The 26,393-nt window shown below is 43.0% G+C and overlaps 2 protein-coding genes across 14 annotated transcripts in view; one reads left to right on the top strand and one right to left on the bottom strand.

Annotated features, from left to right (window-relative positions):
- The window catches only part of IL17RB (interleukin 17 receptor B), a 30,775-nt gene extending 24,369 nt beyond the window's left edge, over positions 1-6,406 (top strand). For 8 of the 10 annotated variants that reach the window (XM_084840028.1, XM_084840020.1, XM_084840022.1 and 5 more), the window contains 3 exons: positions 2,941-3,025; positions 3,890-3,994; positions 5,175-5,797. In XM_084840028.1, coding sequence (XP_084696154.1) covers positions 2,941-3,025; positions 3,890-3,994; positions 5,175-5,755 — 771 coding nt within the window. In that variant the 3' untranslated portion in view covers positions 5,756-5,797. Of the gene's footprint in view, positions 1-2,940; positions 3,026-3,889; positions 3,995-5,174 lie in introns of all 10 variants that reach the window. The other 2 variants (XM_084840026.1, XM_084840021.1) reach the window with 2 other exon arrangements.
- ACTR8 (actin related protein 8) overlaps positions 3,910-26,393 on the bottom strand; it is a 36,036-nt gene continuing 13,552 nt past the window's right edge. For 2 of the 4 annotated variants that reach the window (XM_084840016.1, XM_084840018.1), the window contains 11 exons: positions 26,244-26,348; positions 23,716-23,889; positions 22,263-22,356; positions 19,847-19,979; positions 19,348-19,501; positions 16,335-16,430; positions 15,833-15,973; positions 14,181-14,445; positions 13,595-13,758; positions 12,548-12,695; positions 3,910-5,718 (listed from right to left, as the gene is read on the bottom strand). In XM_084840016.1, the coding sequence (XP_084696142.1) occupies positions 12,552-12,695; positions 13,595-13,758; positions 14,181-14,445; positions 15,833-15,973; positions 16,335-16,430; positions 19,348-19,501; positions 19,847-19,979; positions 22,263-22,356; positions 23,716-23,889; positions 26,244-26,348 (1,470 nt within the window). In that variant the 3' untranslated portion in view covers positions 3,910-5,718; positions 12,548-12,551. Of the gene's footprint in view, positions 5,719-12,382; positions 12,696-13,594; positions 13,759-14,180; positions 14,446-15,832; positions 15,974-16,334; positions 16,431-19,347; positions 19,502-19,846; positions 19,980-22,262; positions 22,357-23,715; positions 23,890-26,243; positions 26,349-26,393 lie in introns of those variants that run through there. The other 2 variants (XM_084840015.1, XM_084840017.1) reach the window with 2 other exon arrangements.

Below are 26,393 nucleotides of genomic sequence, written 5' to 3' on the forward strand. Positions count from 1 at the left end.
GTGGGGCTGCCTTTGAAAACGGTCCGGAAACTTCAGCTGGTCCAAAATAGGGCAGCAAGATTGTTAACAGGGACTGGCCTGCGAGCTCATTTTACGCCAGTACTTTTCCAGCTGCACTGGCTGCTGGTCCATTTCTGGGCCCGATTTAAAGTGCTGGTATTAACATTTAAAGCCCTTAACGGCTTGGGGCCAGGTTACCTGAAGGATCGCCTCCTCCCATATGTGCCTGCCCGGACCTTAAGATCATCATCAGTGGCCCTTCTCCGTGAGCCCCTGCCAAAGGAAGTGAGGTGGGTGGCTACTAGGAGGAGGGCTTTTTCTGCTGTGGCACCCCGGCTCTGGAATGAGCTCCCTAGTGAGGTTCGCCTGGCGCCTACATTGTATTCCTTTCGGCGCCAGGTGAAGACCTTTTTATTTTCCCAGGCATTTTAGCTTTCTAAATTTTTATCTTTGCTGTTTTAAATCTGTATTTTAAACTCCTGCACTGCTGCTAGATTTTATTGTGGTTGTATTGTTATATTGTGGTTTTAATGTTCTATATATTTTAAATTGTTTTATTGTGTGTTTGGTTTTAATGTTTGTGAACCGCCCAGAGAGCTTCAGCTATTGGGCGGTATAGAAATGAAATAAATAAATTAATAAAATAAATAGTCTCCCAATTGTAGAATGCTCTCCCCAGTGAGGTCTGCCTGGCATCAACATTGTCATCATTTTGGAACCAGGTTAAGACTTTCCTCTACTCCCAGGCATTTGACAGCACATAATAAGGTTTTAATAGCCTTGAGAAGAAAAGACTGAGGGGAGATATGATAGCACTCTTCAAGTACTTGAAAGGTTGTCACAGAGAAGAAGGCCAGGATCTCTTCTTGATCATCCCAGAGTGCAAGACACGGAATAATGGGCTCAAGTTACAGGAAGCCAGATTCCGGCTGAACATCAGGAAAAATGTCCTGACTGTAAGAGCAATACGACAATGGAACCAATTACGTGGGGAGGTGGTGGGCTCTCCCACACTGGAGGCCTTCAAGACGAGGCTGGACAGCCATTTGTCAGGGATGCTCTGACTTGGATTCCTGCATTGAGCAGGGGGCTGGACTCGATGGCCTTGTAGGCCCCTTCCAACCCTACTATTCTATGATTCTAATTGGTCCTGGGATTTTTATTGCTGATTGTTTTAAATTGCTTTTGTATGTAAATTGTTTTTAATTGTGTTCTATATTGGATTTTTAAGATTTTAATCTTTTGTAAACTGGCCAGAGAGCTTTGGCTATTAGGCATTATAGAAGTGCTGATGCTGATGATAATGATAATTTGCAGTAGAGAAATGGTGCTGGGGTGGAAGCAGCTCAGAGCTGCAGGAGAGAAAGTTTTAGGGGCAAGTGTTATTACTTCAGTAGAATGTGAAGCAGCCTTTTTTTAAAAAAATGTTTGCTAGCAAGGAAAGTACTGAAGTGGAGAATGAAATTGACAAGGACATTGACAAGACGAACATATGGCTATGCTGGGCTCAAAAGCAGACAGGCAGTTTTGTGGTCCAGGACCCTTAAAATAAAACATTTCAAAAAAGGTTTGCGAATGCATTCCTGCATTCATAAGGGCTCAGAAACTTACATTCCTTTGGCGGTCTGAAGTGGGATTGGGGGGAGTTTCTCTTGTGAGCCAGCAACCCCAGTGGACCAATTGCAGAAAGGGTGCTGATATGCAGGGAACGAGAAAACAAGGATTTCTGCAGCAAAGGCCCCTGGGATATGTGTCAACAGTGGCCGGGAGGACTGAGGGGGACTGAGGGAGAAACATGCCATGGCAAGTCATTGGGTGAGCAGTCGTCTATCAGGAGTAATGGGCAAGCCATCCACCATGGCTTATCCTCAGGGTGGTTTAGCATGATGTGTGAACTCACACACTCCCTCCTGCTTCTCTTAAATCCCCAGATTTTCTTAAAGAACATTTTTAATTACAACTTTGTAAGGAAGGGTATTATTGTGTCTATACTGTGGATGGATGGAGGGTTACAGCTAGAAGATGGTAGCTTGTCTAAAGTCAACCTGTAAATTTATGAAGGACAAAATCTGAAGTGGCCAGCTCCTCTTCTTCTTAGCCCCCATGATACAGTATTTCATTAGATGGATATTTTCTAATTAATTACAATGTGAGTTTTGCTAGAGGTAATTGGTAGCCACAAGAAGATCAACAAGTACATGTTAATTCAATTTCATTGATCTAGGTTACAGGTTTTGGGGGCCTCAAGTACACTTTCCATTTATATCGCAATCATATAATTACATCTAAAGGTTTACACTCATTTTTTAAAAATAATATATAGTGTCAGCTATCATTATAAAAATTACATTCTTAGGTTCTTTGCCTTGCTATAATTACCCATGTGAGTTTTTGCTTTTCAGTTGCTTCCTGCCCCACCCTATGGACATGTGCATGATTCCATTTTTCTTTCAGCAATTTTAAGTCTGATCTTAAAACTGCTTTTTTGTTACCAAAAGTGACTAATAGTGCAATCCTGTGTGTTTACTCAGAAGTAACTACCACTGTGTTCAGTGGAGCTTCCCCTCAGGTAAGCGTGCAAGCTGCAATTCTATACACCCTTACCTGGGAGTAACTCCATGTGGCTTACTTTTGAGTAGACGTGTGTAGAGTTGCACTGCACTACATTTCCTTCTGCTTTAAATTCATATGTGGAAAAAGCAATGCTTCTAGGAAATACGGTGTTGTATCCAAAGGTTCCCTTTCTCAATGGATGAAGATTTTTTCATATGCTGGATCCAACCCATGGAATGGGACTTATTCCCAGGAAAGTGGGGACAGTATTGGAGCCTAAGAAACTGGAGGGGGCAAACAGGGATATAAAGTTATTAAACAAAATAAGAAAAATATTCCTGTAAGCACTATATTTAGCTGCATAATATATTTCTTTTCTTCTTTCAGCTAATTCCTTTTTTCCCAAAATGCCAAAATGATTGCCGAAGGTACTCAACCCATCAAGAACTATGTACTGAAGAGCCTATCAATGGTTAGTCGATCCATTGTTAGCAACAGTGAGGTACAGAAGCCAGTGTGGTATAGTGATTAGTGTGCTGAAGTAGGCCTGGGGGACAGTGAGCTGTGAAGCTCCCTGGATGACCTTGGGCCAGTCAGTATCTTTCAACCCAACCTACCTCACAGGGTTGTTGTGAAGATAAAAGAGGCAGAGCGTGTGAGAACCATGCGCATTGCTCTGACCTCCTTGGAGGAAAAGCAAGGAATAAATAAAACAAGAACTACCCTGATGGATTAGACTAAAGATCTTTGGTCCAGCATTCTGTGACTAGCAGTAGCTTATCAGATACTCCTGGGAAGTCCATAATGAAGGCATAAGGCGACAGGCTTCCCTTGTTATGTCTCCAACATCTGGTACTTGGAGATACATTGATGCTGAATATGGAGGTTCCATTTAGCTATGAAGTTGCCCCGCCCAAACATGTTTAGCTATGTTGTGACTGAGCAATCTTTACAACCGTTTTCCAGACTCACTTTCTTCTGTTTTGTCCCTTTAAAGCAGCCTTCACCAACCTGGTTGGTGCCCCCCAATGCTTTGGACTACAATTCCCAGCATTCCTGATTATTGGCTATGCTGGCTGAGGATGATGACAGTTGAAGTTCAAAAGTCTCCCTTTCATTTAGGCCTTTGTAGTGACTCCTCTAACACCCCCATCTGTGTTCTACCATCCCTTCGTTCAGGATTAAAGTCTAACACCTCAAAGAGTTTGAGGAGTAAACTCAATTATTCACATCTTTTGTGCATGCAGAAGGGACAGGTTTAGCCTTTTTTTGTTTTTTGCTTAATCCTCTTTACAAGTATTTCCTTATGAATCTGACAATTCCCTTTCTCTTTTAGTGACAATTGCAACACCTTTAGTAGCCAGATATCTTTGCATACTTGCTGCTTTATTTCTGATAGTATGCATCGTCGCTGCTGTAGTATATTCCAAAAGGAGGCACGGTAAGAGTTTCTCTCATTCTACTGAGAAAGCCATAAGACTCTTTTAGAACCTCTTAGTTTCCTTGACTAAGCCATTTCAACTTTCTATTTTCCAACTCTGAAATAATCTCCACACTGAAAATGTTTACACTATCATTTGTGGAAGATAGTGTGGGTGTCTTATTTTGCTGTGACTACACAGGCTGGGAAGCTGATGCACTTCTTTGAACAGATTGTAGGAGAGACGGATCTGAGTGTATAAGAAATGAGGGATTTCCTTGTTTTGTACAGTTATTTCTCTGTTTCCTTCATTATCTTCCATCCAGAGAGAGTAAAAGGGAAAGCAGATTGAAATGGTATGGGCTGGTCTCACCTTCCTTGCCATTACTTCTGTTTTAAGTGGCATAGAGGGGAGTGGAGGAGTGTAAAACGTAAGGGAGAAGTTGTAACTGGGCTTTGGGTAGGCAGTTTGGCTTTCCATTTTCTATTAAAAATGTTCTACCAATAAAACTGATAGTACATGATACTCTTCATTCTGTGTTACCGTTAGGAATGTACAGCCATTGATGCCTGGTTTAAAATATTGTGCTTGTACAACTTGTGGTTCAACAAGTTAATGTAAGCTGATTAGGCGTATATGTATTTTAGCCTGGCAGATACTTCACATCTTCCATTTTTCCACTCCCATGCAAGCAGCAAACCAGGTTTATTGAGCTTCTGTAGGTTTGCCTGCCATACATGGCTGGCAGGCTGCATTCATCTTGGTGGATTGCAAGTTTTCACTTACAAAATCTGTGCAGTTCCATAAATGGTCTATGTGCACATCCAGGCCAAAATTATGAAACCTAGTGCAGACTTCCCACCTTGGTGCCTTCCAGATGTGGGAGTGCAACTCCCAGCATTCCATGCTGGATAGGAATGTTGGGAGTTGCAGTCCAACACATCTGGAGGGTACCAGGTTGGGGAAGGCTGTTTTAGTTTTTAGAAGCACGTAACGTTCCTTCTCCTCTCTTTGACTAATGCTTTGTGTGGCAGTCACTTCACTTGGATGGTCAGGGTGAGCGCTTCATTTGCTCAATCCTTTTTTCCCTTTCTTTTTTGGCTGCTGCTGTGAGAGCTTCAAGCTATTCTCTTCTAGATGGATGCTAAAGCAATACAAATTGTGATCTTTCTTCATTAAGAGTTTTCTTCTTCTTAACAGGTGCAGTGAAAAACGGGGCTGTTTTCCATCCTACAGGGCAACAAATACCTGCTACAATCCTCGTTGTATATTCCCAGGAAGTGTGTTTTCAGCATATTGTCCTTGTATTTGCTGAATTTCTACATAAATGCTGCCAAAGCAATGTCATAATAGATGTATGGCAAAAACGGAGAATTGCTGAAATAGGCCCAGTACAGTGGCTTGCTACTCAGAAAGAAATTGCTGATAAAGTAATTTTTCTCAGTCCTTGCCATACAAGTCCTACATGTGATTCAACTTGTAAAACAACTATAGAAAGCCACAACAAGAACTCTGAATGTATGTACACTCTTGCGTTCAACTTCTTCTGCAGTGACTGGAAAAATCAGTCTTCTCTCCACAAATACATGGTTGTTTCTTTCAATGAAATGAATCCAGCTAAGAGTCTCCCAAGTCCCTTGAATATCTGTCCAAGGTATTTTCTAATGAAGGATATTGACTCCTTTTGTAGAGACCTTTGTCTTCCAGAGAGTCCGAGGTGTGGCGGAACAAAGTCAAAGGGCAGCTGGAGATGGAAGACGAAACACAAATTACAACTATAGAACTAAATGTCAGGGTAATAAAAACAGTCAAACCTCAAATCCAAGCTCTGAAGGTGGCACCTCTTTCTTCCTTCCTAAAAGTGAATCAATTTTATATGCTGACAACTTTCACACACCTCATGCTTAAGGATGACTTACTGCAACTGCCTTGTGGCAAGAAGGGGATGCTATATGAACACATTCTAAAACGACTCCTAGGAGCTTGTGTTCTGCTTGTAGAGTACATAAAATTGAAAGGAGAGTTCTGTAGTGCAGAACTGTAGTGATTTTGTAGGGTGACAAAATCACCTGCTTTTGTGACTGAATCACCTGCTTGTTAAGTTAAGCTGTTTTTCTGTATTAATATTAATGTAATTTTGCAGGAAATGTATGTACAGGTGAGAAAGGGTTAACCATGGGCAGAATCGGGCTTGAGTGTGATTGGCTGTTTTAGTTCTACCTGGGGGAGGGGGGAGTGAGTGATGACAGGAGGGTTTTTTTTCAGTTGAGAGTTGCTTTTTGGATGGGTTGGTGGAGTACCATCTTGGATGGGGAGGGAGGATTTAGAGGGGTAGTGAGGCAGGCTTAGGCTAATTAACATCTATGTAAATAACAACATCTACAACGCCAAAATAACATCTTGTAAATCATAAACTTTTATCTCTCCGAGTTAAATCCAGGTGCCAGCTCGCTCTCTGTGTACGCTACCTCATACATGAGCATATACAGTCAGGGCCAGAAATACTGGAACAAGGATAACTGTTTTGGCAATTGGCCTCTGTACACCACCACATTGAAGTTGAAAGGAAACACACCCAGATGGGAGCAAAGTCAGGACTTTCAGCTGTAATTCAAGGGGTTTGACAAAAGTGGGGCACTAACCATTCAGGAAGTACAGCCAGTGGCATACACCCACCCCCTTCATTGGTGGCTCATAAGTAATGGAACAAACCAACATTTCAAACTTAAGGATTGCCTTTAATACCTGGATGAAAATCCTTTGCAGTCAATGACTGCCTGAAGTCTGGAACCCATGGACATGACCAAATATTTCCTCCCTCAAGATGCTTTGCCAGGCCTTTACTGCAGCTGCCTTCAGCTGCTGCTTGTTTGTGGGTCTTTCTGCCTTCAGTCTTCAGTAAGTGAAAAGCATGCTCTATTGGGTTGAGATCAGGTGACTGACTTGACCATTGAAGAACATCCCACTTCTTTGCCTTGAGAAACACTTGGCTAGCTTTTGCTGTATGTTTTGGGTCATTATCCATCTGCAATATGAAGCAGCGTCCTATCAGTTTGGCAGCATTCGGCTGACTCTGAGCAGAAAGTATAGTCCTATACACTTCAGAATTCACCCTGCTGCTTTTATCAGCAGTCAGGTCATCAGTAAACACCAGTAACCCGGTTCCATTGGCAGCCATACATGCCCATGACATAACACTGCCTCCACCATAGAATCATATAGAATCATAGAATAGTAGGGTTGGAAGGGGCCTACAAGGCCATCGAGTCCAACCCCCTGCTCAATGCAGGAATCCAAGGCAGAGCATCCCTGACAAATGGCTGTCCAGCCTCGTCTTGAAGGCCTCCAGTGTGGGAGAGCCCACCACCTCCCCACGTAATTGGTTCCATTGTCGTATTGCTCTTACAGTCAGGAAGTTTTTCCCGATGTTCAGCCGGAATCTGGCTTCCTGTAACTTGAGCCCATTATTCCGTGTCTTGCACTCTGGGATGATCAAGAAGAGATCCTGGCCTCCTTCTCTGTGACAACCTTTCAAATACTTGAAGAGTGCTATCATATCTCCCCTCAGTCTTCTCAACGCTAAACATGCCCAGTTCTTTGAGTCTCTCTTCATAGGGCTTTCTTTCCAGTCCTCTGATCATCTTTGTTGCCCTCCTCTGAACCCTCTCCAGTTTGTCTGCATCCTTCTTAAAGTGTGGTGCCCAGAACTGGACACAGTACTCCAGATGAGGCCTAACCAGTGCTGAGTAGAGGGGAACTAGTACTTCCCGGGATTTAGAAGCGATGCTATGTTTGACAGATGACGTGGCATGCTTTGGATCATGAGGTGTTCCTTTCCTTCTCCATACTTTTCTCTTCCCATCATACTGGCACAAGTTAATCTTGGTTTCATCAGTCCAAAGAATCTTATGCCAGAACTTGGCAGGCTTTTGTAGGTGTTTGCTGGCAAAGGCTAATCTGGCCTTTCTGTTCTTGAGTGGTTTGCACCTTGTTGTGAAGCCTCTGTATTTACATTCCTAAAGCTGTCTCTTGACTGTAGATGTTGACAATGACATGCCTACCTCCTCAAGAGTGTTCTTGACCTGTCTAGATGTTGTGAAAGGGTTCCTCTTCACCATGAGCAGAATTCTGCGGTCATCCACTTAAGTTATCTTCCATGGTCTTCCAGGCCTTTTGCTGTTGCTGAGCTTGCCAGTTAATTCTTTTTCAAGATGTTCCAAACTGTTGTGTTGGCCACTCCCACTGTTTTTGCTATCTCTCTGATGGGTTTGTTTCCTCAGCCTAATGATGGCCTCCTTCACTCGCATGGACACCTCTTTGGGCCTCATGTTGGGGGTTCCAGTGAACAGCTACCAAACACTCAGAACCACCTCCAGGCCTTTCATCTGCTTGATTGGTCATGGGGTGTCCAGGAAACAGGCCACACCTGGCCATGCAGCTGCTTGTCAGCCATTTGTTCCATTACTTATGAGCCACCAACGATGGGTGTGTGTGTATGCCACTGGCCGCACTTCCTGAATGGTTAGTGCCCCACTTTTGTCCAACCCCTTGAATTCCAGCTGAAAGTCCTAACTTCGCTCCCATCTGGGTGTGTTTCCTTTCAACTTCAGTGTAGTGGTATACAGAGGCCAACTGCCAAAACAGTTATCCTTGTTCCAATATTTCTGGCCCTGACTGTATTAGCCAGCACCCACTTCCCAAATTAGAAATAACAATAGTGATAAATGTGACACACTTAGCATTGATTGTGGCTGGGTAAAAGGTTAGCTAAGTCATTGGTTACAGCTGATTGGCAGTGACTCCACTCCTGAGGCTCATTATCCTAGGTGTGAAAGGATAACAGGGGAAAGCCTGGGTAAAAAGGAGGGGCAGATGTCACAGCAGCACAGGCCTACAACTCGTTTTCTTGCAATATTGCTGGGATCTGATACCCGTACTAATAGAGGAACAACCTGAGCTGGTCTTTAATGCTAATAAAGGGAAGGGTGTATTAACTGTCAAACAGAGCAAGATAGTTTTACCTTGCTTGCAGGTAAACCAGGATCTTTTGACACCATGTGTAATTTTTTGTGCCAGTGCAACTGAACCGTATATTAAAGATCAGGCTTTCAGTTATTCATAAGACTGGGCCTAGGATTTAACACCGAGACCTGGTGCAGAGGTAGGTTAAAGCTTAATCCAGACAAGACAGGTGCTCCTGATTAGGAAAGGGGCCCAAGAGTAGAGGTTGAATCTATTCTGGATTGGGTAGCACTCCTTTTGAAGAACCAGGTTCATAGTCTAGTAGTCTTCCTGGACTTGCATTTGCCTTTAGAATACTTGATAGATGTAGGCAGGGTACTTTGCCCAGTTTAGTCTGGTGCACAGTTATGACCATTTGTAGGGAGGTCTTAACCTGGTCATGGCGACACATGCCAGTGCTACATCCAGGCTGGATTAGTGAAACATGCTTTATAAGGGGTTGTCTTTGGAATTCCATTGGTTCAGAATCTGTTAGCCAGAGCATTAGTGGGTGCTCACTTGAGGGAGCATATGCAACCATTTTACAACAGCTGTACTGGTTACAGATTCATTTCTGGACACAATTTAAAGTGCTAATGATTACTTTTTAAAGCATTAAACTGCTTGGGTTCAGGATATGGGCTGCTTCCTCCCATGCTAACTTATCTGTTCCCAAAGATCTACTGTGGAGGCTCTTCCCTGTATCCCAACAGAGGCGGAGACAAGAATAATTAGGATTCACAAGACAGCCTTCTCTGTAGCCACACCTAAAACTATGGGAGGTGTCTGGCTCCCTCTCTCCATTTTCCACTGCCTGACCAAGACTTTAGCCAGACATTTAACCTGCTGGGTTCAAGTTTTCAGTGGCTATACCTCTTCATTTAGATTTCTGCATCTGTCTCTGTTTTATCAATTGCTACTTTTGTATTGTGTACAAAGTGGAAAGTCAGGATATAAACAGTCTGACAGATAAATGCAATAAATACTACCACTGATTTTTTAAAGATAGACCAGGCTGTGGGCTCACATGTCCCACTCTTGAGCAAAACCCCTCCTCCTGTCAATGATATGGTGTGTTATCCCCCCCCCCCCCCCCCACACACACACTAACGGTTATGCTAGCAGTAACCAGGGTTTGGAAACTCTGGGTCATTGTCATTGGAAACATAGGGTTGGATCCCAGATTTAGGTGCATGCAACTGGACTGATGGAAGTGGACTTCCCTGCCCTCTCCTCCCCATGGAAGCCCCTTGAAAATACACGGTGGGTCAGGGGCCCCTGCTGAATGGGATGAGCTGTGATGTGGGGAGGGGGGATTCCTGAAAATTGATGGAGGCACCTTTGAGAGTGGAGCCTTTCTGTCTGCAGGCCAATCCTGTATCCAACCAATACAGTGCAATCCTATGCATGTTTACTCAGAAGCAAGTACCACTGTTTTCAGTAGGACTTCATGCCTATTAAATGTGCTTAGGACTGCAGCCTTAATGCTGCATTACTGTTGACACTGACAAACAAAAGGAGGGTAAGCTGGTGCACAAGCCAATATAAAACTAGTATTTCAGTTTAGATTGTAAACACAAAGGCAGGGACTGTTTTATTATTGTTTGTAAGCTGCTTGGGGAACCTTTGGTTGAAGAGTGGGGTAAAATTGCTTTAAATAAATAAAGTTTCCTGTTTTTCATCACAGTGTAATTGAACTTCAACCTATTTGCTTCCTGAATATTGTCTTTGGATATTAGCCAAAAATTAGTTTTGACTAAGTCCCAGTGAAAGGAATAGGACTTAAGGGCACAATCCTATGGGGATAGTCGGCCGCCTCTGTACTCGGAGGCGACTGACTATCCAATGCAGAGCAGGTGGAGTGCGGAGGGGATCTTCTCCGTGCTCTGGCTGCCCTGCATTTGCGGCTAGATGGCCGATTTCAGCTGTCTAGCCAGGGTGCTTCAGAGCAAGGGGGGGGAGGCCAGACGGTACACAGAAAGCACCACAATGGCACTTCCACCCTCCCCTCCCCCAGGAATGCCCCCTTTTCAGCCACTCCACACTGCTCTTAGAAATGCAGAGCTGGAGGCAAACTGCACTGACTACAGCGGTGGGGTGTTTTCTGGGAGCCAACCTTGGAGTGCTGGCTCCCAGAAAACGAAAAATCCTATGGTACTCTAACGGCTGTCTAGAGGCCATAGGATTGGCCCTATGTTAGTCACAACTAATTTGCTCAAATAGTTCCAGTAGCTTAGTTCACTGTCCCTCAACTTTTCTGATTTGGTGGTCCCCTGTGGATCTATAGTTTGGAAGACCTGAAAACAGTGATTGCCCTTCCTTAAATACCAGTAAGTAATGCATGAATATTACTAACCTTATCATTATCACATTTAACGAATTTCCTGACTTTACCTTTATTTTCTTCTAGAACAATTTCATATCCAAAGTCTACCACCACTGATTTATTGCTGAATTGTTGCAGTGATTACTTTAGCAGCAGGTTAAGCCCTAAAGATCATTCATGAACATTCATCCCAAAGATCATTCACCAAAAGAAACCCCCTAAGCAACCTCTCTTCTCTGTGCTTACCCATCCTTAGGAAGTTTGAAAAGGATGAATGATTCCTCCTGCTTGAATCTATATGAGTCTTTGCTGCAACTGCTGTGGTGGCTCTCAAAACAAAAAAGAAACTACCCTGCAGTCACAACAGAGTACATTTTTCCCTGTCATCGACTCAGGTTTCTGCTATGAGTAGGTAGTTCACAGATGTGTGCCCTCAGCCAACTAAGACATAGAAAACAGTTACTCGCGAGGGCTGCTGGGAGCACTAGTGGTCACTGCTCCATTGTTGTCAATGTGGACTGCCCCCTTTGAGAAGCCAGTAAGTTCTGCTGGATGAGAGAAGAGAGCTGTTTTTGCCCAGTTACAGGACAGAACTTTGGTGTGGGTGCTCAGTAGGAAAGCAGCTATTCAGTGTTCTTTTCTACTAGAAAATATGTGCATGTTTGGGTGGTATGTGGAGGCATGGATATCCCAGATTTGTAGCTTTGAAAGTTGTAATCTCTTTACAACTTCTGCAAATTGGCACTCTTGTTGACAGCTGCAATAAAAAGAGAGCCAACCAACCAACTTGTGACATGTGACTTGCTGCTGAGTATTCAATTCAACCCAAAAAATCGATCCCAAAGAAGCACAACTGTCCCAGCAAAGGATTCTGTAAAAAGTTAATTTTGTTTTGCTAATAAAATATAATTAGTTTCCATGGAACACATTGTTTTTTTCTTATGACAACTGCCATCCCATCCTATAATGCCCTAAGTGTCATTACCTTATGCTTGAAAATCATTGGCTTAGTCACAACCAAGGCTGGCTAGATCAGGGCCATCAATTTCACTGAAACCACTCCAAAGAATACAGTTGGAGGAAATGTTTTAGGAAAATACTTGGGCCGCATTTTTTTAATATTGCAAAAGAAACATGGTATGTTTGTTTAATCTATTTTATTAAAAACACAAAAATCAGGACCTTGAGCTTCTTTTGGATTGTATTAAAAGTTATATTCAGCATTCCGTCATATCTAAAACTTAACTGGATCACCACACAAAGGCAGCTCTTTCACGTAACATACGGACACCAAAGCGCTGCCATTCTCGTTGATATATCCAGAGCTCCTGTGTTGTATCCAGGCAGGCTAGAACAGCACCACCTTTCCAAGCAATCAAACGAGGATCCATGTCCTAAGATTAAAACATATTAAAAGAACAGACAAGACAATGAAATCTAAACACCACAATCCCACTTAGGGCGCAATCCTATCCGAACTTGGAGGCTGCTCAGTATCCAATGCAGGGTGGGAGGAGAGTGGAGACTCCATGCTTCAGCCACCCTGCATTTTTGCTAGATGGGCAATTTCACCCATTTAGCAACAGCACTTCAGAGGAGAAGGGAAGGAGGCTGGGGTGGCCATAGGAAACGGCATACTGCAACGGCTCCGGTCTCTTCCCCTGCCTCGGGAACACCCCTTTTTTCCCGTCTCTGCACTCCGAGAGGTAGTAGGCACAGTTCTCTCTGCGCTGGCTACAAGGGATGGGGAGTGCAGCTTCCTGGCTCCCAGGTCGGAGCCCTATCTCCAGCCTCGTAGCCAGGAAACTAAACAATCCTCTGCCCCCACCCCCCACCCTGATGCTGTCTAGTGGCCGAGGGACTGTTTTTTTATACTTACTTTAATATAACTCCTATTTTAGAAATGTGGCTAAAATTACTGCGAAATGTTGTATACGCTGTTTAAAATATTTACATCCCAACAGATACAAAAATGCACAAAAAGTATAATTTACATTTCGGCAAAAAGGATCATTTTACAGTTACTTCACTAATCCAATGTCTGTTTTGGCAGAGGGAGATTAACTAACAGCTAAGAGCTAAACTCCTTCCTCAAATGTTCCAGTTCAATCTCTTTGCCATAAACGACACCAGTATATAAATAGCTTCCTGTACTGGCTAATATATTTAATTGCAAATTCTAATTAACTATCTCTATAAAGTGTGTTTTTCTCTACTGCAAGATCCAGTGCCTTGTGTCTAATGAATGTTACATTCAGCCATTCTACTGTTATCTGAAAACATATGTAAGTACCTTTGGTCTTGTAATGACTTCTACATTTTCAACAACTCTCCTGAAAGAAGGAGGCATTTTGTTGAGAATTCTGTGCTGAAGAAATTCTTGGGCTTTGTGGAACATCAGACCACCTCCTACAACCAGGATCGAACCGTACATTTTCTTTTTTGTATCATCTGATGCTGGAAAAATGCAAGCACAAACCACTGTATATAAATTGTGAAGAATGAATTAAAAAGTCATATAGAATTAGTGAAGTTACTTTAAAACAGGTGAAATATCCAACAGCGCACTATCGCTAGGATTATTTGCGCTAGCGGAAACCAACGCTTGCACAACATCAATATCGCTTGCTAGAGTGGCGAATTTGTTGGAAACCCACCATGCAGCAAGCACTATTGATGTTGCACAAGTGTTGGTTTCCACTAGCGCAGCATCAATACTGCCAGCAGTAGTGCCCTGTTGGATCTTTCCCCGTGCAACTCAGAGGAGATGGACAAGAGTAATGAGGAGATATCTATTTTATGCAAATTGTACCTCCTTGTACTAGCATGGATCTTGGCCAAATCATTAACAATCAAACAAGTATATATAGTTTTCTTACCACAGCAGTCAATGCTGTGCAGAATCGCTTTGTCAAGGCCTAAAGCTTTCCCTTCAAACTGAGATATGGCAGTTTTTCTCGACATGTGAGCTGTTAGTGGTTCTTCAGACTCATTTCCACCAATAACGCAGTCACCGTGAGAAGTGCCTAACTCTACCTCAGGGGGATAGAGATTTTCAGCAAGGCTTGAGGACTGCCCACGCAGATCTCCCTCAAATCCACCAGGCTTGGACATGGACTTCCGATCGGCTGTTGCTTTTGCAGACTTTAAAAAGCAAAACAATGACAGTGTTAAGTTATCTTTAAAGATCAAATTATATTAAATGCAAACGTATTCCAGAGCATGTTAAAAAAACACACGTTTGAGTGGCCATGCAGCCAAGGCATAACCACACACCCCATCTGTAACTACAGGGCTGAGAATCATGTAAAGCCACAATACTATTTCTGGCCTTCCTTTCTCCATTATTTTCACATGCTGCAGGTCCAACTCTTAAGGCAAAAGGGCCAGGAAACAGCACGTTCCTCCAGCTCAGAGGACTCCAGAGGACATTTCAGGGACTCAGGCAGCATAGCTGAACAAGCATTCCACACACAGGATGTCATTGTAGCCATATTTGCGCACACTACTCTACTACACGCACCTGAAGGATCATGGGTGGGAACTGAACAACACTACGTAAGTTGTATTATTTTGTAAAATACTTTTATATCCTGCTGTACATACACACAGGCTGCATTTAGATGCAATGCTAAACCATGGTTTAGTGTTATGAGAATGAGCTTCAGACAGCCTCAGATTCACCTACTACCCCCCTCCCTGTCACAGATCTTATGAGACTGGAAGCATCTGTTTCCACTGTAAATTATCTGCAGTTTAGTGTGTTGTCCAAACTCTAACATCGTAGCTAACCTTATGGTTCGTTGAAACAAGTCAGCTTCATAAACTATGGTTTGAAATGGGCTTGTCTTGATTAACCATCGTGAAGTTTAAATACAGTTTGTCTGGGTTCAGATGTCACAACCATTATGGTTAATCTAAAATGGAAGTTAAAGCTTCTAAGGGTGCAATCTTCGCCTCTGCACTCTTCCCGTTCTGCATTTTGGCTAGATGGGCTTTTACATCCATCTAACTGGGGCGTGTTGGAGTGGGAGGGAAGGAGGCTGGGGACATCTCAGGATATGTCATATCCCATCTTCCCCAGTCCCCTTCCCCTGCCCACCGGCACACCCCCTTTACCCCCTCTCTGCGGTGGCTTTTGCAACTTTGGAGAAGCAGCTGGTGCAGCTTTCTCCATGCCAGCTGCCAGGGGGAGCGCAGATTCCTGGATCAGTGGTTGGAGCACTGTGTCCGACCTCAGATCCAGAAATCAAAATTATCCTATGGGCCCCAGACTCTGTCTAGGGGCCATAGGCTTACCCCCTAAACCAATCACTTCTGCACTGGAGGAGGATTGGTGCACGCAAGCCCTAATTTCACTGCGTACCACTCTATAAAGCCAAACTATTGCTTGGAATTACATCCAACCTGTCCTGTTACGACGATTCCTCTACCTATTTTCTGAAAGGAAAGCTTTAATTAAGTATCATTAGACCTACACAGAGAATGGGTCTCATAGGATAAGAAGAAAAAGAAAAAGCCACACACACACCTGCTCTTGCTTACTTTGTGTAGCTAAGAGATATTGTTCATCATGTGGATCTTCGGGATCGCCTTGCGATCTTTGTTGCAAAGATGTCATTTTCTGCCCCACAATCCCAAATGTTGCTGGATAAAATAATGCCATTGGAGCCTAACCACAAGAAAGGAAGAGCTTCAGATTCTTGCAAATGTCTCTTTACAGTTCCACCCATGCTTACTTGCACTTGCTTTGCAGTTAAGCAACCAGTTTATATAATCATGATTCCTGTCAGCAGCATGTATAGATAGAAATATTTAATTTGATGTTTCAGTATTTAAAAGCTAATGGCTAGTTATATCACATCTGTGTTTCTGCCCATCTTTTGAAGATTATAGCCATTAATTAAGATGATTAGAAGAGGAAAATATAGACAAAGGTGTTGAAAGTTAATGAACACCCCACCCTTTCCCACTGAATTTCTGCAGCTTTAGCCTACATCTGTATCCCAAGGGATAGATATCACAATCTTTACCTGTAGCTTTTCATCTCCTAGGCGCAATTGATATAACAAAGCTGGAGAATCTGGATGACGGACTTGGAACTCATGATCTTTCAATCCAGATAAATCCTAATAAAACATAGAAAAGGGTATTAATGCTTTACACAGTGCAATCCTATGCATGTGTACTCAAAAGTAAGGCCCACTAAATTCAATTGGACTTACTTTCAGGTAAGCATGTCATTACGACTGCAGGCTAAGGGCGCAATCCTATTTAGATAGGCGGCTGCCTCCAAACTCGGAGGTGACTGCCTATTGAAAGCAGGGCAGGAGAAGCACAGAGGGGATCGTTCCCTCTGCGCTTCTCCTGCCCTGCATTTGCGGCTAGACAGCCAATTGCAGCTGTCTAGCTGTGGGACAGCTGCACAGGGGAGGAGGCTGCTGTACGACACATAGATGTGTTGTACAGGCATTTCCGCCCTCCCTGCCCTGGAACGCCCCCCGGAACACCCCTTTTCGGCCACTCCATGCTCCTCCTGTGAGCATGGAGGATGGGGTTGTTCCGTGCTGCCTCTGAGGTGGGGAGAGGTCAACTCTCCGGGAACCAACCTTGGAGTGTGGGCTCCGAGGTTGGCTCCCGGAAAACAGGATATCCTATGGGTGTCTAGCCGCTGTCTAGCAACCATAGGATTGCTCCCTAAATGGACTTTCAGATCTCTCAAAACTGAACTTAGTCATATTATGTGAGTTTTCATTTTTCTCAAAGTTCCTTTTAACAATCATCATGGAACTTCATTCAAAACAATAACACAGAGGGTAGAGTTTGTGTGATATGAAGCTACCGAGAAGCCACAATGATAAGAAGCTGAGCTGAACTGCTGACTGAATAGGAATTAAAAAAACCCACAAAGAGCAATTTTCTTAAGAATTGAATCAGTCTTGTAAATTCTAAAAAGATATCTGCTTTTTTGTTTTTGCCATAGTGATGTGAATAACTGTTCCTTTGCAAAAAAATAAAATAAATCTTCATTCACTTTAGGGTAAATACCATTATTTACGTATTTGAAATCTGGCCATTATGTTATACTTCAAAATAATTTAGAAAACCTGATGCAGAAGAACAAAAGAATAGCATTACTGGTACATAGTTGCAAAGGTATATCTGGTCCACCACCACTATATTTCTAATGTCCTTGTGAAGCTTATAAGCCAGATACCCCCACTTTGATGTTTTCTGGCAACATCTGATAGTTGGAGACAAACTGCTGTCAGAAAGGCTCACTTTTTAGCTATTCTGGCTGTTGACAGAATATTCCTCCTTGAATTTGTCCAGTTTCTTTCTAAAGCTGTCTAAGCTGTGGTCGCTGCAACATCCCGTAGCAATGAATGACGTACGTTCTGCATTTTGCAAAGTGATTCCTTTTATTTTGCCCGAGTCTATGGCCAATCAATTTCATTGCATAATTTCATTATTTATATTCTGCCTCTTCCACCCAAGCAGGGTGTTGAGTGGCTTACAGATACAAAAGAAACGCTAAAACCTTAACACAGTAAAATACAGCTACCCATTACAGCAGCAATGCAACACAAGAACTAAACAATATCCATAATCATGATCAACGCTGTGAAATGCTTAAACTGAACTGATATTAACATTGGGAAATATCTAGATGTCTCCACATTCCAATGTTTTTGGACATTGAGAATAATTTCTTCTTATTTAGTGCCTCTTCATCGCTGATAACTTTATAAAGCTCTCTCACCATTCATCATACATTTTATTTATTTATTTATTTATTACATTTATATCCCACCTTTTTTCCTCCAAGGAACTCAAGGTGGCGTACATAATCCTCCTCCTCCTCCATTTTATCCTCACAACAACAACCCTGTGAGGTAGGTTGGGCTGAGAGTATGTGACTGGCCCAAAGTCACCCAGTGAGCTTCCATGGCCGAGTGGGGACTAGAACCCGGATCTCCCGAATGCCTCTTGGTCACAATACGCTGGGATCAAGGAACAACACAAAGCAGAGTGGTGGGGATCATTTTCTGACCTCAACATAAGAACAGCCCTGCTGGATCAGATCAAGAAGCCATCTAGTCCAGTATTTTGTTCACACAGTGGCCAACTAGCTGTCCACAAGCATGACATAAGTGCAACAGCATCCTCCTGCCCAAGTTCCCTAGCAACTGGTGTACACAGGCATACTGCCTCTGATACTAGAAGTAGCATATAGCCATCAGGACTAGTAGCCACTGATAGCCTTATCCTCCAGGAATTTGTTTAACCCCCTTTTAAAGCCATTCAAATTGGTGGCCATCAATACATCTTGTGGTGGCAAATTCCACAGTTTAACTATGTGCTGTGTGAAGAAGTACTTCCTTATATCTGTTCTGAATCTCCCACCAATCAGCGTCATGGAATGACCCCGGGTTCTAGTATTTTGCGAGAGGAGAAAAATATCTCCCTATCCACATTCTCCACACCACGTATAATTTTGTGGACCTCTATCATGTCTCCCCTTACCCTCTTTTTTCAAGCTAAACAATCCCAGCTGTTGTAACATTCTCTCATAGGGGAGTTGCTCCAGTCCCGTGATCACTTTAGTTGCCCTTTTCTGCACTTTTTCTAACTCGACAATATCCTTTTTTAGGTATGGTGCCCAGAACAGTACATAGGATTCTAAGTGTGGTTGCACCATAGATTCGTATAAGGGGAATATGAGCTTGGCAGTTTTATTTTCAGTTCCTTTCCTAATTAATTCCTAATTTCAATTCCTTTTTCACAGCAGCTGCACACAGGGTTGACATTTTTATTGAGCTGTCCACTACAGCCCCAAGATCTCTTTCTTGGTCAGTCACTGCTAGCTCAGATCCCATCAGCTTATATTTGAAGTTGGGATTTTTTTGCCCCAACGTGCATCACTTCACACTTACATTGAATTGCATTTGCCATTTAGATGCCCATTCTCCCAGTATGAGATGAGATTGCGAGGAGATCCTTTCGGAGCTCCTCGCAATCCCTTTTTGTTTTAACCACCCTTACCTGGTCTAAATGGCAAAATGTTTCTTTTAAGTGCTGGAGGAGAAGACAGTCTGTCTTTTTAGCTAGCTGGCAGTCTCTGTAAGGAAAGCCAGCCCGCTGCATAAGCCAATAAAAACATCTTGACACATCAGAACCTCCATATGCAAGGCATAACCTAAAACAAAAATAAAGAAGCAGTTAGGGGACTGACATCTTTTCTAGAAATAACCTATTATATCTTGAAATCAGAAATCTAAATAATTTAGAGTAATATTATATCCACGATTACTACTCCAGCCATGCCCTTGGTCAAATAGCACGGCTTGCTAAAACAGCGTGTAAGTGCTTCATAGGCCACACCAATCTTTGAGTCATGAGTACAAACTTGCTTTTTTAATGGATATTTTGCAAGCCTTTCAGCAAGCTATTGAGTACATTAAGAGGGCCTTACCCGGCACAGCACTCCTTGGCATGGACAGAATATCATGATGCAACGTAAAAATATTTTCTCCCACTTTACCTGGTGTTACGATGTGAAACACCATCTTCGACACAGCAGACACTGGTCTTCTGATCCCCCACATCAACAACACAGGCACTACCTAAACCACTCCCAAACGTAGCACAGACAGACTCCTGATGCACCACTATTCCTAAAATCAAATGGCAGGAAGATTGTTATATACACTACGATTCAGCAAACCGTTCCAGACACATTTTTTATATATGCACTTATACATGCACACTTTTATATGCACTGTTGTTGTTGTTGTTCAGTCGTTCAGACGTGTCCGACTCTTCGTGACCCCATGGACCATAGCACGCCAGGCCTTCCTGTCCTCCACTCTCTCCCGGAGTGCGCTCAAGTTCATATTCATTGCATCGGTGATGCTACCTAGCCATCTCATCCTCTGCCGTCCCCTTCTCCTTTTGCCTTCAATCTTTCCCAGCATCAGGGTCTTTTCCAGTGAGTTTTCTCTTCGCATTAGGTGGCCAAAATATTTGAGCTTTATATGCACTACTACTAACTATTTCCCATGGCAAGCCCTCTTTTCTATTTTAAAAAAAACATCTGAAGATGCGTTTACTAGGAAGTCAAATCAGAGGGAGAAAGAAAATGTGTTTACTGCTACCCATGCATTTTGTAAACTGGTCACCATGATAGGATTTTTAAGTCACAGCTTCTCCATTTAATACTTTATCCATGTTGCATCCCTCTTTATCTCTCAGCTAGCCAGAGTCATCTACATGAGCTTTGTTTGCCAAGGAATAAGCCACAGACAGTACAATCAGAAGCAAGATGCACTATGTTCAATGGGACTTACTCCCAAGAAAGTATGTACAGCCAAAATAATTGCAGCTAGTTCTCACTTTTCCTCTCACAGACCAGGCAAGCTAGTGCCACCTTCATACAAAACAAAATTGGCCACCCAGGAGATGCTCTCCTATTGTGCAATCCCATTCAGCTCTGGTATTTATGTGAATCAGTGGACAAGACAATCATCAGTCCTGCCCACGTGGCTGTGTTATTCACACATATACCACAGCCATGTAAGGTTACATCATGGGGTAGCATTTCCCATGTGGCTTGGGGGGCTGTGAAAAGCCTAAGGTAACAGAAACTTATATTTGTATACCTAAGAACATAAGAAGAGCTATGCTGGATCAGACCAAGGGTCCATCCAGTCCAGCATTCCATTCACACAGTGGCTAACTAGCTGCCCACGGGAAACCCACAAGCAGGGCATGAGCACAACAGCTCCCTCCCACCCATGTTCCCCAGCAACTGCTGTACATTGGTATACTGCCTCTGATACTGGATGTAGCACATAGCTGTCAGGACTAGTAGCCATTGATAGCCTTCTCCTCCAGGAATTTGTCTACTCCCTTTTAAAGCCTTCCAAATTGGTGGCCATCACTACATCCTGTGGTAGTGAATTCCATCGTTTAACTATGCGCTGTATGAAGAAGTCCTTCCTTTTATCTGTCCTGAATCTCCCACCAATCAGCTTCATGGAATGATCCTGGGTACTAGTATTCTGAGAGAGGGAGAAAAATGTCTCCCTATCCACATTCTCCACACCATGCATAATTTTGTAGACATCTATCATGTCTCCCCTTACCCTCCTTTTTCCAAGCTAAACAATCCCAGCTGTTGTAACCTTCTCTCATAGGGGAGTTTCTCCAGCCCCTTGATCATTTGAGTTACCCTTTCCTGCACTTTTCCCAGCTCTACAGTGTCTTTCTTTTAGGTGTGGTGACCAGAACTGTACACAGTAGATCTGTAAATCTAGTGATATGGCCTGACTACCACTGTCATAACCCCCACTTTATCTACATAGTTTAGTTTATAAGAAAGTTTTCCCATGCAAACTGCCTTTGCCAGACGGGCCCTAGCTGACTTTAAATAGATTGTATATAAAGAATATGCAAACTGTACTGTTGGTGAGTTGAGAGTTATATGTGGAGAAGCCATTTGACTCCTCGAGCAGTCCCTTGTGTTTGTTGTTAGGAGGTTTTTGGAGTAACTGCAGTTAGAGGCTTTAGGCCTCAGTAGCGTTACATCAAGAATAAACAGTTAGTGCTCTTCATATGAAGCAGCCGTCTGTCACTTCACAGAAAGAAGCTAGAGAACATCTCTGAAACTCCATTACAGCATAACTAAAGTAGACTAGGGGTTTTTGACATAATGAAAGCAAGACCATATTGACCAAACACTGGAGTAGTTTCTCTGAAATCTCTTCATCAAGCTGCACTCCACTGAATTCATGATACTTCCATTTCTGGCAAATGAAAAATATATATTACCTGGACAATGCATAGGTAGATATAAGTCAGGGCAACAAGGGTCACGAAAGTTATGCGACTTCAACTCAGAAAGAAACAAGCACTTGAAAACCCGTCCCAGCTGACTATAGACATGGGTGCTTTATTACCTGAGAAGCCCATCTTCAACAGGATCATATTTACTATTTCTTTCACATGCTGCTTATTATAGATGTCTGGAATTAGTAAAATGCATCTGTAGTACTGAAAAAGAGAAGAACAAAATCAAGATTCCTCTTCATGTGGCAGGATAAGGTCTTTAAAGAATTTAGGCAATTGGAAGAAACAAAATTACTGGTTAAGCAGTTCACATGTTTCTCCGTTCCCCATTTTTGCTACTCCTTTACCAAGCTCTTGTCCTCTTCCATAACCTTATATGCCTTTCTTATTTACATGCAAGCCACCTGAACTGGATTGCACCTAGCATATGAAGGCCGCCAGCCTAAATACACTTACTAGGGAGTAAGCCCCAGGAAATATGCATAGGATTGTGCTGTATAAGTACATGTTTAATAGTACTTTCATGTTTACTGCATTTCTGAGTCACCTTTCCAACCTGAGGAAGCACTCCAGCTGATATATAAAAAAAATAATGAAGCCCTCTAAAAAGTAAAATTAAAAACAAAAAAATTCCAATCCAATCCAAACAGCTAAAGCTAACAGCAGCCATTTGTTTGTTCTAGAACTTAACAAAAATAATACTTTAAAATATTAAATAAGAAGAAGAAAACAGCAGAAACCAGAAGAGGCTTGTCAACTGGTGCTCAAAAGCCTACAGGGAAGAAGCCAACTGGAGCTCCCTTGGCAGAGAATGAACATGACAACTGTAAAGGCTCTGCTACACACCTACTTAGTTACTACTTTAAGGGCACAACCCTATGCATGTTTAGACAGAAAAAAGTCCTACAGTACCCAGCATTTCCCAGTCAAGCACGCTGGCTGGGAAACGCTGGGAGTTGTGGGACCTTTTTCTGTCTAAACATGCATAGGGTTGCACCCTAAGGGAGCAAGCCTATCAGCATCGACGGTCACCTCCAACCCCAGGGGCAACCACCTATCCAGTGCAGGGTGGGAGGAATGGTGAGGAGCAGATCTCCTCCTCACTCCCCCAGCCCTGCTTTTGCGGCTAGACAGCCAGTTTTGGCTGTCTAGGTGCAGGACTTCAAAGTGTGGGAAGCGGCGGCTGGATGACACATAGGATGTTTTGTACTGGATTTCTGACTTCCCCACCCTGCCCCGCCCCCAGGAACGCCCCGTTTTCACTGCTCTACACTGCTCTTAGGAGCGCAGAGCGTGGGGCCAATCCGTGCTGCCTACGAGGCAGGAACTGACCTATCCTATGGCCATCTAGCCACTGACTAGCAGCCAAAGGATTGCACCCTAAAGAGTGTAAAGAAGGAGTGTGATGTTAGATGATCATGGGGATGTATATATGGGAGGAAGTGCTACTAAGGAATGTGGGACCTAGGCTGCAAACTGCTCTAATGGTCAAACCCTTTTGTAGAAATAGTGATGAAAGTTGGCAGTCACTGTCAGATTCAGCTGATGTCAGTCATGGCTCACCTTTAAATCTTTCAGAGGTATTTCTAAGTATTTCTGTATTGCATATGACCATATAACTTCAAGATCAGCTAAGACTGCAGTAAGGGATCCACCAGGGCCTGAGTGAAGGTTCAACTGTCCTCGTCGCATGGGCCAGTGGACATTGTAACAGTCCAAAGGGTTAACGTATAATGCCTGCAAAAGAAAAAAAACCCCAACGTAATATTATCACTATGCTATTTTATTTTTTGCTGCTGGATTGACTTTAGTCTTATTGTATGTTGCATTCTTTTTATCCCTTGCTGGTGGTTTTATCCTGATTTGATTATGTGCGGTTTTACTATAATTGTATTTATGGTTTTTGCTCACCTACATACTGCCCCAGAGAACTTCAGTTATTAGGTGGTTGAAAAGGGTAAGAAATAATATAATAAATAAAAAAGAAAGCTCATTCAAAGTTTAATTACAGACACTTTGAATTTCTATACAGTTTATTAGTCTGTAGAACAGAGATGGGGAACCTTTTTCCTATGAAGGCACGCTGATACACGGGAAAAGACAAAGGGCCACAACTGATGATGAGAGGTGGGCAGCGTTTGCAGCATTGCATAGTTCTCCATGTACCCCATCTCTCCTCCTCTCTCTCTCTCTCTCTGTACCACCCTACATGAAATGCCGAGGGCCACATGTGGCCTCCAAGCCAAAGCTTCCCCACCTTAGCTGTAAAACACTAAAACAAAAGCTTAATTTGCTTTTTATTTGGAGAGAGAAGCTGAAAGGTGCAAATTGTAAACAAACAACAGCCTGTACTTAATGTACCACATGGGAATTTGTAAAACTAATGACTACCCAGAAAGTGAACTGAAAATCAGCAGTAACTGCAATGAGTTGTTATTGTTCTATTAGTGAGGGGGGAAATCATTATAAAATGATTAGTGTATTTTTAAAAACATAGTCAACCATACAATATGGTTCAGCTTTTAGCATTAACAGGAAAAAGTAATACTTTTGTTTTAAAAACGAGACCATCATAGAGCACTGTTTTTGCCACACTGTCCTGACTGTCTCTAGTGGAGAAGCCACATGACAGCAACACTGAACGGACATAGCAGAGGACCTCAGATAAAGTTTTCAGCTCTGTATCCACTGGATAAACAGAATGAGAACTCAAGGGAAGAAATCTTGACAAAGACTGGCCTTGTACCAATTTGAAACTCTTTAAATAAAAATAGCAAAACGTCATTTGAGAATTGATATCAGAACAATGTAAAGGCCAATACTTGGTAGGTCACATGTGAAAAAATATTTATCTGTTGATTTGATTTGTACCCCATCTTCCCACAAAACAAAATGGTGCTCAAGGTGGCTAACAATTACAAAAACCAAGACTGAAATAAACTGCATTAAAACAATCATAAAAACAAATTAAAAAACACAATTAAAAAAACAATAAAATAAATGAAAACAGCACTCATACCAATAGAAGCCGCTTCAGCAACATGTCAAAGGCCTGCTTGAATAAAAAATATCTTTGCCTGCCAGCAGAAGGACAGCAGAGAGGGAGCCAACCTAGCCTCCTTTGATAGGGAATTTCAGAGTCTGGGAGCAGCCACCTAAAAGACCTTACAGCCATATCTGAGGGTTTCCCCTCCCATCTGCATTCATCCCGCTTGATTTCTTAATCTCGGGCTTGTAAATAGCCACGTCCTGCTCAGCAGTAAGGATCTCCTCCAGGTAGCCAGGGAAGAATCCTTTGTAAACTGCAAGAGGGTTGCCCCCCCTCCCACCTCTCTCTCTGGCCCTGTTCAAACGTGAAGAGGGAAAGAGTGGTTAGGGTAACTACGGAGCGGGGAGGGTTAGGCTAACCATGACGCATGCCCGTCCCACCTCCGGAAACCGCATGGCGTACCATGGTTTACTTACCCATCCCTGCTCTGTATCCTGCCGCTGCCGGTTAGCCCAGCGGCCATCACGCTGGGAAATGGTGTGCGCTGGCTGCTCTATTCGTCACTATGTGACAGCGACCACAGGGTCCAGCCACACTGCCTAGAGTGTTGCTGGAAGTGGCTGACGCTCTAGGCTGCTGTCTCTATGGCTGCTTTATTTTCACATGGAGCGGCCAATTTTAACAATGGAGATCACATGACATGGTAAGCCACTCCGGGCCCCCTTAACCTCACTGTGGAGGGGTGGTTAGCTGGGGTGGTTTCCTAGCCATTGTGGCTGGGATTTTGACCCCACACACGACATGCTAAGCCACCGTAGTTCACTCAGAAATGCGAACCACGGTGGCTTGGCATGATGTCTGAATGTGCCCCCCCTCTCTTTTTAACCTTCATGTCATCTACGTACCACAAGCAACTAATGCATGTACATACAGGCTGGTAATTAACTCTAGACAAGTTAATTGGTCTGATTGCTTTATACACGACCATTGCATATGATCCAAATACACCTTTTAAAAATACCTATGGTTGTGCAATTGTTAAGTCAAAGTGAGATATGGGAGGAGATGAGTACTCTTAGTGAAATGAGAAAGGAGGTCCTACCTCTTCTCCAATGACATATTCTGGGTGATGGGCAGTGTTTGTCCATTTCGTCCCAGAGCTGTGATCTAAAATAGCAGGTCGCATCTGTCTATTGTAAGACCGGGCCTGAATGTAAATTCAAAACATGAAATAGGGAAACATATTGCCACC

Source organism: Heloderma suspectum, chromosome 2, assembly GCF_057233095.1.
Source record: "Heloderma suspectum isolate Gila_16-S chromosome 2, 16-S_ref, whole genome shotgun sequence".
Lineage (NCBI taxonomy): Eukaryota > Metazoa > Chordata > Lepidosauria > Squamata > Helodermatidae > Heloderma > Heloderma suspectum.